Source organism: Epinephelus fuscoguttatus, linkage group LG11, assembly GCF_011397635.1.
Source record: "Epinephelus fuscoguttatus linkage group LG11, E.fuscoguttatus.final_Chr_v1".
Lineage (NCBI taxonomy): Eukaryota > Metazoa > Chordata > Actinopteri > Perciformes > Serranidae > Epinephelus > Epinephelus fuscoguttatus.
The window spans coordinates 20496546-20509182 of NC_064762.1; the positions used below are offsets into that span (position 1 = coordinate 20496546).

Below are 12637 nucleotides of genomic sequence, written 5' to 3' on the forward strand. Positions count from 1 at the left end.
GATCCTCTTACATGTTAACACGATTTAATTGAATTTATTTCTAAAAAAAAAAAAACAATAAAAAATAGAAATAAAAAAAATAAAATAGGCTGCATTTTCTACTGCACTGCACTAAAAATTTACAATCATATAATATGCATTTTCAAAGATAAAATAAGAACATTTGTGTTATCTAATGTTTAATATTTTGTGTCTGTATTCATTTCTTTACAAAAACTCACATGCCAAACCTTCCAAAATCATTTTATCTTTTCTATATGTGGAGTTTTAATTATCCTATAACTGAAATGTACTGGTTACTGTACCAGTGCAACACAGCCCCCAGCTGGAAGGACTGCCAAGTTACATCTCTGGGCCCAGAGCCAGTTAGAATCTCACTTTTGGCTATCTTGCCCCATCTGTTGGTCAGGTGCACTCATTGAACTGTGTAGCTTTAAATAAATGTCAGCTTATCTGAGGGAAGCACTGGAGGTTGATTTAAGTTTTTTCAAGGAGTTTTTCAATATGAAGAAGAAGAAGAGGAAGAGGAAGAAGAACAAGAACAAGGAAACTTAAAGGGGTTCTTTGCCAATTTACATCCAGCTTTGTGTCATAACAGTGTGTGTAGTATGTGTAAATGAACTGTGGTAAACTTCTCTCCATCTTACCAGCGCCCAGATCTCCCTGCTCATCCCTCAGCTCAAATTTTTGCTGGCTCTAGGGCCGTTGCTCAAACTTTAGACTGTAGCCTACTTCCACATTTTCATCAAGGAAACTATAACAGAAGGAAAGGACATGACAGTGTCAGTGACAGCATGCACATTTTGCATCAAAGCCAGAGTGTAGTGCTGGTCCCATTCTTCTCCTATAATGATGGGCAGAGCCATGATCTGTTTGGAGACCAATAACAAGGAAAATGAATGTGCACATTTAGATAGTCAACTTCACGTAATGTGTGTTTTATAATCTGGTGGAAGCATTTTTCCAGTCAAAGCTAAAACAGGCCAGATATGTTGGGTTATAGTGGGACTTATGCCCCACTAACGTGAGTAGAAGTGGTTTCAAACTCTGGCTCCAAAGCTAAATTCAACTGATATAATGTTCTTTCCTTCTTTTATAGTTTGCTTTTTTTTTCCAAAATATTTTATTAAGGTTTTCAAAAAAGGAAAAACAAAGAAAAATAAAAAAAAGCCACACAGTACATCAGTGTGCAAAACAAACAAAAGTAGACATGACCCTGAGGCGATTACAATAATACTTTATATGATACAACATTAGGGTGCAACTAACGATTATTTTCATTGTCGACAAATCGATTATTTCTTCGATTAGTCGACTAATCATTTTATTGAAAAATGTGTTAAAATGTTGAAAAATGTCGGTCTGTCTCTCCCAAACCCCAAAATTATGTCATCTAGTGTCTTGTTTTGTACTCACGCCAAAGTCAACGATTAGTTGACTAATCGTTGCAGCCCTATACAACAGCCCTTCCCTCCCACCCCCCAACCCATCCTTCTCCTATCCCCAATTGTTTCCTTCCTTTAAATATTTCTGAGGCACAATGTCTAGAATTTAATATGCAGAACAGCAACATCCATGGTTTTACTTTTTTTCATTTTTTATGTCAAGGGCCGAATTAAAACACAGTAAGAGCTGATGTCGTTTGAGACAAAAAGGGTCCCCAGCTCTTATAAAGTTTTTCTCGATAAAGCAAACGACTGGCAGAGAAGTGCAGCATCTCTACTTTTAGGCAGGACATTACGTCTGGAAGCCACTGGCCAGATGTGGGCTGGGCAGCATCCTTCCATTTGGGCAAGATGGCACGCCGGGCCAAGAGCACAGCAAAGGTCACCATATGGTGCTCAAGTTGGGATCGTCTGCACCAGTAATGCCAAACAAGGCAACAGAAGGGTCTTAGTTTAACTTTTTTTAAAGGAATTTAGACAGTGTATGGAAGATATGCTTGATTTTCAATAGGCCACCACAGACGAGCATAGAAGCAGTTGGAGAGAAAGACCCGCCCCTCTCTTTCTCAAACCCTCAAACTTTCTCAAAACAGTAAAACTTGGCAGTGCTGATCAAATATAAGCCAAGATTCTGTTACTGTATTCCTAATTTCGCACCTGAAAAGTCTTTACAAAAATATTTTGGTGCACTGTTTGGCTGTAATACAAGACTTTGTGAACAGAAAGTCAGAAAGTGGGCGCCAACGGAGGCTGAAAAAACTGAGATGAAAAAGTAAAACTAAGTGGTGATCAAATATGAACCAAGATCCTGTTACTGTGTTGCTTATTTTTTTGCCTATAATGTTTACAGAAACATATTTTAGCTTATCATATAGCTGTAATTCAATATCAGTTAATACTAGCTGGCCGCCATATTGTTTCCTGTTAAAAAAAAAACAGCCAAGCTGCATTACGCCATGCACCAGCAGCAGTGTTTAAGGTGCGTTCGTTTTGTACTCGGAGGTCAGAAGTCGAAATGGCAATAACGTCATCTCTGAGTAGTCAACAGTTTTTGCATTCTAGTTGACAACAGTGGACAAGCCGGGAAAAAACATGGACGCCCGCAAGAAAGCCTTTGTTGCCCTTGCACTTTCGGAGTATAGACAGCTTCAAAACCATCATGCACTCCAACTGATGAACGCTGCAGATGAGGCTGACCTAATGTAAAACAAATAAGATAAAATTGCTATAAACAGTACTTCAGCGGAGTGTTTACTCACTATGTATGTGACCGGCAGCCATCTTGAATTTGTAAGTCGGGGTTGATGCGGTTGCTCCGAGTTTCTGAGTTGGAAATCCGATCTCAGGGTGCGTTGGAGTTTAAACTTCTGACGGGGAACTGGGAATTTCTGACCTCCGAGTACAAAACGAACGCACCATTATTCATCTGGTGTGGTGCAGTGCATTCTGGTAGTTGTAGGATCTCTAACTCTTGAGCTAAAGCAAATCCCACAGCCCTTTTTTTCTGTTTTCTCTGGTTGTGTAGCACAATTTTTAAAATTAGTTTTGTCTTTCTATTACATAGACAGCCCAGTTTTATACAAAGACCATCTCTCCAGCAGTGAAATATTTCTTTAAGTTGTGCTGGTTCTACTGTGAAGAAGCATCTACTGGTGCTTACACACACACACACAGCTGAATGTTGAGGTTTTCAGGATTGGGTGACACTTGTGCACACACAACCAATATCACCAAACAAGTTGTATGATTATGACAGCTACCATAACACTTAATTTAATTTCCTTTGTCAGTGCTGCTCTGAGAGGCAGTGAAAATATCAGTTTCTTAAAGTAATTCCTGGACACACACAAAGTAGAAATCATTAAAGTTAAACATGGAGTGAAGCAGTACTCACTGTGCCACATCATCCATTGATGCATGGAGAGTCACTTTGTTTTATCACATCAGATGCACAGCAGTAAGATTCAAACTTTCTGCCCCACACACAGCAGCACTTCCTGTCTACATGCTCAAACTTGTACATTATCAGAGACACAGTGCCCCCTTTTGGCTTACAACTGAACTGCCTTTGAAAACAGCCAGCCAGAGACAATCCTGTGTCACAACTATTCTAACAAGCCCTGTGTCTCCAGTGACCAGCAGAGGTGTGACTGTGAGAATCAGTAGGTTCAGTCTCAGCTCGACTGAGTCACACTTTGTCACCTCTGTCTGGTGTCTGTGATCACACCACAGGCCCAGTCAAAGTTCACGGAGGCAGGCGACAGTCACACTTTCCAAATGAGTAGAAAATAAAACAAAGTAACACAAAATATTGCATGATTATGAATACCTCATTTTGAGCAGCACTAACTGAATTTAATTATGACAACTGCTTAGAAAATGATAACTTCTAAAGGATACAAAGGAAGATGTTATGTAAACAGGTTGGACCTTTATGTTCTATATTAGATCCTGATTATAACTTTAAAAACAGGCTGGTGTATTCGGCTACAAAGACAGGGTTCATGGCAGTTGTGACACATGTGACCGCTGAGGTCAAACATGGGACTGAGCAGAGTTCACCCCCTCAGGTGTGTATTCCTCACGCCCAGCTTCACACCAGCTCCTGGGAAAGAGCAGCATGTGTCTGAAAAGTTTTAATTGTAAAAACTGCAAAGTTCATCAGAGTTCACAGAGTTACACTGGGACAGGACAGCATAAAAAGGTAAAAAAATAAAATAAAATTAAGAAAAAAAAATTCTTCACACTGATTCTCAAACATGTTCTATGCCTGAAACCGCCTGGTAGAGCTGTCTACTGCCTGCTGGGTGCCTAATTTCCCTTGAGATGAATGCAGTATCCATCTATCTGTCCACCCAGCCATTCATCCATCCATCTATGATGCCACGGGGTACAAACAAAATGACAGAAAGCAACATCTTCGGCCAAAAAAAGTATTACATAATCAGGAACACTTAAAAATGATGAGTTTGTGTGACAGTTGCTTAAATTTTACAGGATGATTATGATCTATAAAGGAAGATCTTCAGTAATCAGGCTGGACCAGGGGACATCCATCAGTTTAATTCTACGTTAAAACCTGACTATTACTTTAAAATGTATTTAAAGGCAAAGACAGGGTTCATAGCAGCTGTGACACATGTTACCACTGAGGTCAAACATGGGACTGAACAGAGTTCACCCCCTCAGGTGTGTATTCCTCACGCCCAAGTTCACACCAGCTCCTGGGAAAGAGCAGCATGTGTCTGAAAAGTTGAAACTGCGCGAAGTTCACCAAAGTTCACAAAGGTATACTGCGGCAAGACAGAATGTCCCCTACAGAATACAAGATCAAAATCACAAAAAGTAACATCTTCAGCTGCAAAATCATTGCATGATCATGAAATTCTGAGTTTATGTGTGACGATTGCTTAGAAAATGATCACTTGAGAAGGATGATTATGATCTAAAAATGAGGATCTTAAATAATCAGGCTGGACCAGGGGAAGGCTGATATCCATCAGTTAATATTTTGTATTAAAACCTGACCATAACTTGGACCGCAGAGGTCAAACATGGGACTGAATAGCTTTTACACCCTCAGGTGTGTATTCCTCACACCCAGCTTCACACCAGCTCCTGGGAAAGAGCAGCATGTATCTGAAAAACTGTGCAAAGTTCACAAAAGTTCACAAGATTTTGTTGAGACATCATGTACAGGTCCAACTAAAAAAAAAAATCTCATTTAAAAATGTAAATTCATCACATGGAAAATGAGCATTTGATTCAAACACTTTGCTTCAAACTCATTCACAAACACAGTCAATGTCTGAAACTGCCCAGTGCAGGTAGTGTTGAGACCGTATATAAATTTAGTTTTCTCTCAGCAATCTCTGACTGTATGTGTAACTTCCACCACTAAACACTAGATCATTTATTTGTGTGTAAAAATAAAGAAAATCTAAGAAATGTCTGCTTCAGTTGACATTAAGTTTGTACAGTAAAAACAGGGCTGTAATGACCTATTTAATATTTGGGGGCACCCAGTCCTGAAGGTGGAGTAAAATAAAAATTTCTCCTAGGATAAATTTTTGGAAACATAACAACTGAACTGACCATTTTCAAACACTCTGTGGGAAAAATCCTAGATGATTAAAATAATGTTACACAAAAAGGTTAAGCTGTTACGTTCAGCATTACAAGGCTTTTCAGATGCTTCTTGATCAGGGTAAAAATTCCAATCAATTTCTCTGTTTTAATATATTTTTTTAAAGTCTGTGGATGAAAACAAAAATAAATCTTATAGCCCGGAACTACTAAAAACCAATGTGCTTTAATAAAAATATTCCAGACGTCTTTCTGTGTCCCCACGCAGTATTTGGAATTTGCATTTACACATTGTCCAGTAGCATAATAATAAGAATTATTTGTTTAGTTTATTTATGATAATGATTGCATTTTCTAATGATAACTTCAGACAGCAGTGTGTGGTTGCCTGTTATAGCTCTCAGCATTTTGTTTTTTTATTATTATTATTAATATGGTGAAGGCAAGGGGGCATTTTGAGCATATCTGAATATGTGGCAGGGATTTGTTCCCTCCAATATATGTTATAATTCCAGCCTGGAGTAAAGGTTATAAGTTCATCAGACAGGGCATCAGTCCTGGCTGCTTTTATATTGAAGTCTGGAGGTGAGCAAATTTCACACCCCAGTAAGTGACACTCCTGAAACCACCAGCTCTGACACCCGGGCCTGGGAAAGTCTCAGCCACGCAGGTCAGGGCTGAAGAGGTTATCAGAGTGTCATCATCATAACTCCTAATGTCAGGTCTGTGTATGAATATTACATTTATTTTGTTTCTCAGCAGCCGCCCGTTGTGATCACTTGTTCCAGAAAACATTCAGTTCAACATTTGTCTGCATCTTTACACCTCTACTGACTTCATAAATGTTGACTTTACTTGTTAAAGTCTGAGCAGGTGTTAAAATAAAATCTGAACAAAAACAAATTTGTTAATTCATTGTGATTAAAAAACAGTTTGTCCAGCTGGGGTCAGCAGGTCAGTGGCAGTGCAGCGCCCCTGGTGCAGTCAGAGGCCACCGTGTCCACCTTAACCTTAACAAGGTGTGTAAACTTTGCACCCTGCAAAACACCTAATGAGGATCCCAACGGTTTCCAGGGAGAGGCTTGAAGGGTTGGCACCGGGGTCAGCTGCAGAGTTCAAGTCATTAAATCAGAAATGCAAAATGTGAATGTTTAAATAATAACCTCCATGATAATGTATTTTAATGAGCACAGGGTGCGCATTAGATGACATGTCTTGGTACGCAGTTTAAAGGATGCACACACGTGTTGAAGTTCAAGCAGCTTCACATTTAACTTCTCTATAACATCATATTTTAACACTATGCTTCCTATTTTTAACAAATCCCAGACATTTATTTGTGGTGTATAAACCGACTGTACAACAGCAGGTAGCCCACTACATCTACCAGCACAAATAATTTAAAACCTGCTGCTACTTTATAACTGTAAAAATAAATAAAAATGCTTCACATAAGTGTGCCAATAACTTAATATGTTTATAAATTCTGTTCTGCAAGGTGTTATTATTGCAAAGGCTGATTTACTTACCAGGCAGGATAGTAACTCAGCAGGACACCCACGATCACAAAATGATGCTTTGTAGTAATTTAATGAACTGCAGTGTTATATTCAGCATCCTCAGTAGCCCCCAAACCACTTCAGTATCATCCAGATCGGCCAAGCAGTTGCTGAAATATTTTCTTAGTGTGCTAATCAATGCTAATTACGCTAACTATGCCAATTTCCCAACATATTCAAGTTAGCATCCAGCAGTTTCTAAATGCTGGGCACCCATTCTGTACATTTCTAACTTAAAACTTTGGGGAACTGAACACTTTCGGATTCACATTGCTGGCAAGTAGACTGTCTGGTTTCTCTGACTTGAGGTATTGTGACAAATTTAGGCCAAAGCAAGTGTAATTTTCAAGATATAAAGGTCAACAAGGTTTCTGCAAACAAGTGAAGCAGTGATATCAAACACAAAGTGATAAAATTAAATCATTTTTGATGAGAATTTGTCAAACAGACAATCTTTTTTTTTTGTTTTTTTGGGCATGTTGTGTGTGATATTTTGAAATAAAATGGCAGCAAGCCCCAGAATCTTATTTTGTTCCTTTCCCCTCTGTTTCAGGGTACTACTTTCCAAATTTCCTGCTTGTGTGACGATTTATGTCATTGTAGCGCCCTAATATTTGCATTTACACAATTTCATAAGAAATATGTCCCAAAAAAGAGGCTTTGGGACCTACAGCTACAACTCAGTATCAACTGGTACACTTATAAAGGACTTCCTGCATCATCACTTCATCCTGTGGCTCTGTCTTGTAGACAAGCTCTAAATCAATTTTACAAATTATTTTTTTAGATGATACTGTGATATCAACATGGTGCATTTCCAAACAGTAATAATTGTGAGGTTGGTTTTTATTACCAGAAAATTATTATTGTATAATCATGAATGCTTAATTTTGAGCGGCACCAAATTGTGATTAATTTATGACAAGTGCTGAGAAAATAATAACTTTCAAAGGGTAACTGTGATTTACAAAGGAAGACTTTCTGTAATCAAGCTGGACCTCTATATTCTAAATTAAACCCTGATTATAACTTAAAAAACAGGCTGGTGAATTTGGATGCAAAGACAGGGTGCATGGCAGTTGTGACACATGTGACCACAGAGGTCAAACATGGGACTGAACAGTGTTCACCCCCTCAGGTGTGGATCCCTCACACACAGCTTCACACCAGCTCCTGGGAAAGACCAGTACGTGTCTGAAAAACTGTGCAAAGTTCACCAAAGTTCACGAAGTTCTGTTGCGACAAAACAGCATGCAAAGGAAAAAAATTGCTTCACAGTCATTTACAAACTTTGCTTGAAACTGCCTGCTGCAGCTACTGTTGTGACTCTCTCCTTCTCTCCAGCTATTTCCACAGCGAGTGTGTGCACATTTTACCACTTAACACAATGTAACGTGTGTATGTGTGTTCATATTAATTACCAAAAACTATTGGACACACAAGTAGCTGGTGTCTGACTGGATCTTTAGGTGAGCAACACATTCTCACTCCGACCTCGTCAAATATTGACGTTTGGTTTCCTGGTCCACATACGACGCCAAAGGTACCCTGGGTGTGTTGGTTGTTGACGTTCTGGGACGCTGTGTCAAGTTCTGCCTGTTACATGCATTGTCTTCTTTTAAAACACACTTCCATTTTTACAGGAAATTTACCATGTACATACAGTCTCTTTCAAAATGAATGCACTATGTTGGTACAACACCGCAAACTGACTTTTCTTTTCCCTTCAACAACAATCACACATGGTTGGGTCTAGGAAAAAAGAACAGGGTTTGGCTTTAGAATCTTATGAGACACAAACACGGCTCTCTCGGGTGAAAGTCACAGTTTGTTGGACCCATCCACCACCGCTCCTGCTCACCCCATACAGACTTTCGCCGCCTTAACTTAAACTATAACAGCAACCAGCCGTTTATCATGCTGACGTTAAAGGACACCTTTTTTTCATTGGTTTCTGACGCCACAAGTCACTGCCCAAGTGCCGGATTTCCACAACTTTGGAGTGAGACCGGGCTTAGATGAGATATAACATTGTCATGTGTGGTGTGTAGCAAGCCCTAAATGTGTGTTTGTGGGTGATAGTGTACATACACAATGCACAACCAAGCAGGAAGAACAAGGCGTCGAGTAGAGTAGAGACCCAACACCTTATCTTGGACCCAGGGCCCCACATTGTGTTCATACAGCCCTAATTCATGTGTGATTGAACCATTCATCCTGTGAGAGGAGGGAAGAAAACACTTCACTAGTATGACATACATCTTTTGGTGGCAAACCCACATCTATATGATACCTAAACTCTATCAAGATAACATTTCAGCTCAAAACCACATCAAATAATGTTTTTTTCCTGTCTAAACTAATAGTTTCACTGGAGTCTACAAACCTTTCCCCACTGACTATCTCACTGCAGATCTTTATGCTCTCCTGACCCCGTTGACACCTCCCACATGTCACGTACTTTCCGCACTTCAGGCGTCACTGCGCAGGAAATGGCGCGTTTACCACCTCGCACTTATCCATGGGAAAAGAGCTGTTCAGGCCACAAGCAGGCAGATGTGTCACGTAAAGTGAAAACCCTGTCTCTGCTACAACTTCTAATAAATAAAGTAACTCGGAGAGAGAAATAGATATGTGGAAAAGTGTATTTTAAAGAGATGCTTCAATGAAAAGGAGAGTCCCGGTACACCTGGTGCAGAGATAAAGTAAAACTGATGTCTTGGGACACAGACTTTCAAATAGTAACTTTCAAAGTCCCCTTGTTCCCTAAAAAACTATTTTCACTATTTATTCCTGTGGCTGATTCGACTAAAAATCCTGAATCAAAAGAATAATGAAGCTCCAGACAATGACATTCATTTACTGTATTTTATTTCACTTCTCAAAGTACAAAAGAGGTAGAAATGTTAGAGGAATAATTTAAGCATTTACATTCTTGTTAAGAAGCGACAGAGATCTATGTACATGTATTTACAGTAATAAGTTAAAGGAAATATATTATCACATTATGCAACAGTTCACAGGCTCCAGAGAGCTGTTTAGTTCAGCTCCTTTTCCGTGTCCTCCTCTTCATCATCGCTGTCTTCATCGCTGCTGGAGTCCTCGTAAGGACAGATGGTCGCTTGGACCGGGTAGTTGCGCAGGAGCATCTCTGCGTCCTGGTACAGATAATCGAAACATCTCGATTTCGGCCAGTATAACCTTTAAAAGAGAACAAAAATGAATAAGAGATGCTTAAAAGAAATTACCAGCACGGGAATTAAAGATTTGGTAATTAACAAAACTGTACTTACTTCACTGGGTGGATGACCTGAGGAGTTTTGGGGTGTTGCGCAGCAGATAGATCTCCGTGGACAGAGCGGGCCTGGAGGTTAAAACAAAGCAATCCTGGTTATATTTTTATCCGTTTAACAACACATACATCAATTTCAGTATTTCAAGTTGTCAAAACTTACCTTGTGTGCGCCCGTTTTGTCCTCTGCTCCAGTCCACGGCCTCCACAAACCACCGGACTGCTGCGTAACACCGTCCCCAGAGAAAACACAAGTTAATCCACTCTCGGTACCGAAAGTCTCCATGGCTCCTTGTAGTGATCGGTCCTGCTTACAAGTCCGCTGAAGATGTGAGACTGAAGGAAGGAAGCTTCTATTTATCAGGGCCCCGGCAGTCGGTGCCAAATTGCGCTTTGACGCGTCTCCAAGTGTCTCCATGCGCCACGGTGGTGAGGTGCGAAGTCACACTTCAGCAAACTCCAGCCATATGGTCACTTTCTTTCCTAATATTAAATGTAGGATTTTTTTTAAAAAGCATCTCTTGTGAAATAGTGGCTTATTTAAAACACATTTAAAATAAACTGTATATTTGATTAAATGTGCGCACCAGCTCTCCTCACCCACTATGGAGCCACTATAGGGTTTGCGCATTATATGTAAGTGTCATTTCAGTCCAACAGGCCTATTTAGTGATGTGATTTGAACAAGATGTGTGTTTAAATCCAAGATACAATAAGTAAAAGCGGAGTTTGATTTGTTAAATTCTTGCCAGCACAAACTTGCTCTCCAACCCTTCAACCTTTTCACCTTTCAGTATCTCCGTATGTGCAGCCATTTGTGTGTGAGGTGTGAAGAAACACGTGCCCTACTGTCATTGCCCGCTGAGTGGGATGATGGAAGAAGGCTCGTGCGCAGTGACACGCGTCAGCCTTTTGTATAGCAGCAGCAGGGGGGAGGGCTAATGGCTGCACTTCAGCAGATGCAGAGCTTGAATGCATCACGCTCTCCTATATGGAAACGCATTTCATTATCTTATACAACTGCTATATGAGCTCGCCTTTCTGCCCTTGATGATGAAGACCACCAGTTATCCACTGGTCCCATTCTTCCTTTTCAGATATGTGAAGTGTTTTCTACCTGTGCAACAACAGGGGGCAGTGTGGGGCTGCATCCTGGGATGACATGATCCTGGGTACAGTGTAATATTTGACACATTTGTGTGTGAGAAAAATCCAGTAGGGGAAGAAGTCCGTCAAAATGTACTCAAAAGGTACTCATTATGCCAAAATTTGTGTGTTTTACTACTATGTATGATGTTTTTCATGTTAATATTGCTGCTGCATTAATGTCTATATTAATGTCTATATCTATTTTCTGCATTTTACTGATGTGGTTGTGTTAATTTTAACTATTTTATTGGGTAGTTTAACCAACAGCCCCCCCATCATATTCTGTACAATCATTTCGGTTGATTTCAGGGGAGATGCAAGGGACACGTCTTTGTTAATATTTAGAACACAAGCATTTGTTCCCCCCAATAACAGCATGAAAGTAGCAGAGTACTTAAAGACATTTCCACCATATGTTGGTGCAGAAACAGATGATATTGGTTCATAAAAAAGCACCATAATGCAGGAAATTAAAGGGGAACACCACGCAAATTAGGAGTTCCAATATGTTATTGCCATGGTCGAGGAAAGTTCAGTCAATATTCAAGAATATGAGCTACTCGCTCTCTCGAAGCCTGAAACCAGAGAAGTAAGTCTCAAACCTGTGATGTCATAGGGTATAAAGTGGATCAGAGACTGATTTTGTGGACCCACAGAATGTTTGTTTTCTTCTTTATATCCAAATTAGCTTTATTGTATTGTAGTGTTTTCAGTTCTGAAACAGAAAATGTACCCACATACTCAGAACAATTCCCCTGGCTGCTCTCAGTGTCATCAAGAACATCTTTACGAATTCATTGTCTATGGAGCAGCTCCAGACTTGATACTCTATGACATCACAAATTTGAGTTTGAGCACTCTAGTTTTTGGATTTGAGCGAGAGTTGTTCATGTTTACTAATATTTTTGGGCTGCCTTAGACCATAGGAATAACATGTCTGACTTTTGAAAATGGGCTTCATTCCCTTTTAAGTGTTTGATGCTTAGCTTTCAATACATTTAACATGACAAGAGAAAATCGATTTATTGTGTCAGTCTGACTAAAACTGGATTTCCATGTAATCCATGTTAACATGTTAGTCCAACTGAAATCGTACTGTCAAAGTT

At 39.7% G+C, this 12637-nt stretch overlaps 1 protein-coding gene across 1 annotated transcript; it reads right to left on the minus strand.

The window, feature by feature from the left end:
* Positions 1-10122: 10122 nt before the first annotated feature.
* Positions 10123-10697, minus strand: LOC125897141 (protein ripply2-like). Its single transcript, XM_049590227.1, has 3 exons — positions 10546-10697; positions 10384-10454; positions 10123-10291 (listed from the first exon to the last, which is right to left on the minus strand). The coding sequence occupies exons 1-3, from the start codon at positions 10666-10668 to the stop codon at positions 10129-10131; spliced, it is 357 nt and encodes a 118-aa protein (XP_049446184.1). The 5' UTR covers positions 10669-10697; the 3' UTR covers positions 10123-10128.
* Between the last annotated feature and the right edge of the window lie 1940 nt (positions 10698-12637).

Coding starts and splice junctions, on each gene's coding strand:
- LOC125897141 (XM_049590227.1), bottom strand. CDS start 10,668: ATGGAGACTTTCGGTACCGAGAGTGGATTAACTTGTGTTTTCTCTGGG. Junction 10,455..10,545: donor ACAAAACGGGCGCACACAAG/GTAAGTTTTGAC, acceptor TTTAACCTCCAG/GCCCGCTCTGTCCACGGAGA. Junction 10,292..10,383: donor CAGGTCATCCACCCAGTGAA/GTAAGTACAGTT, acceptor TCTCTTTTAAAG/GTTATACTGGCCGAAATCGA.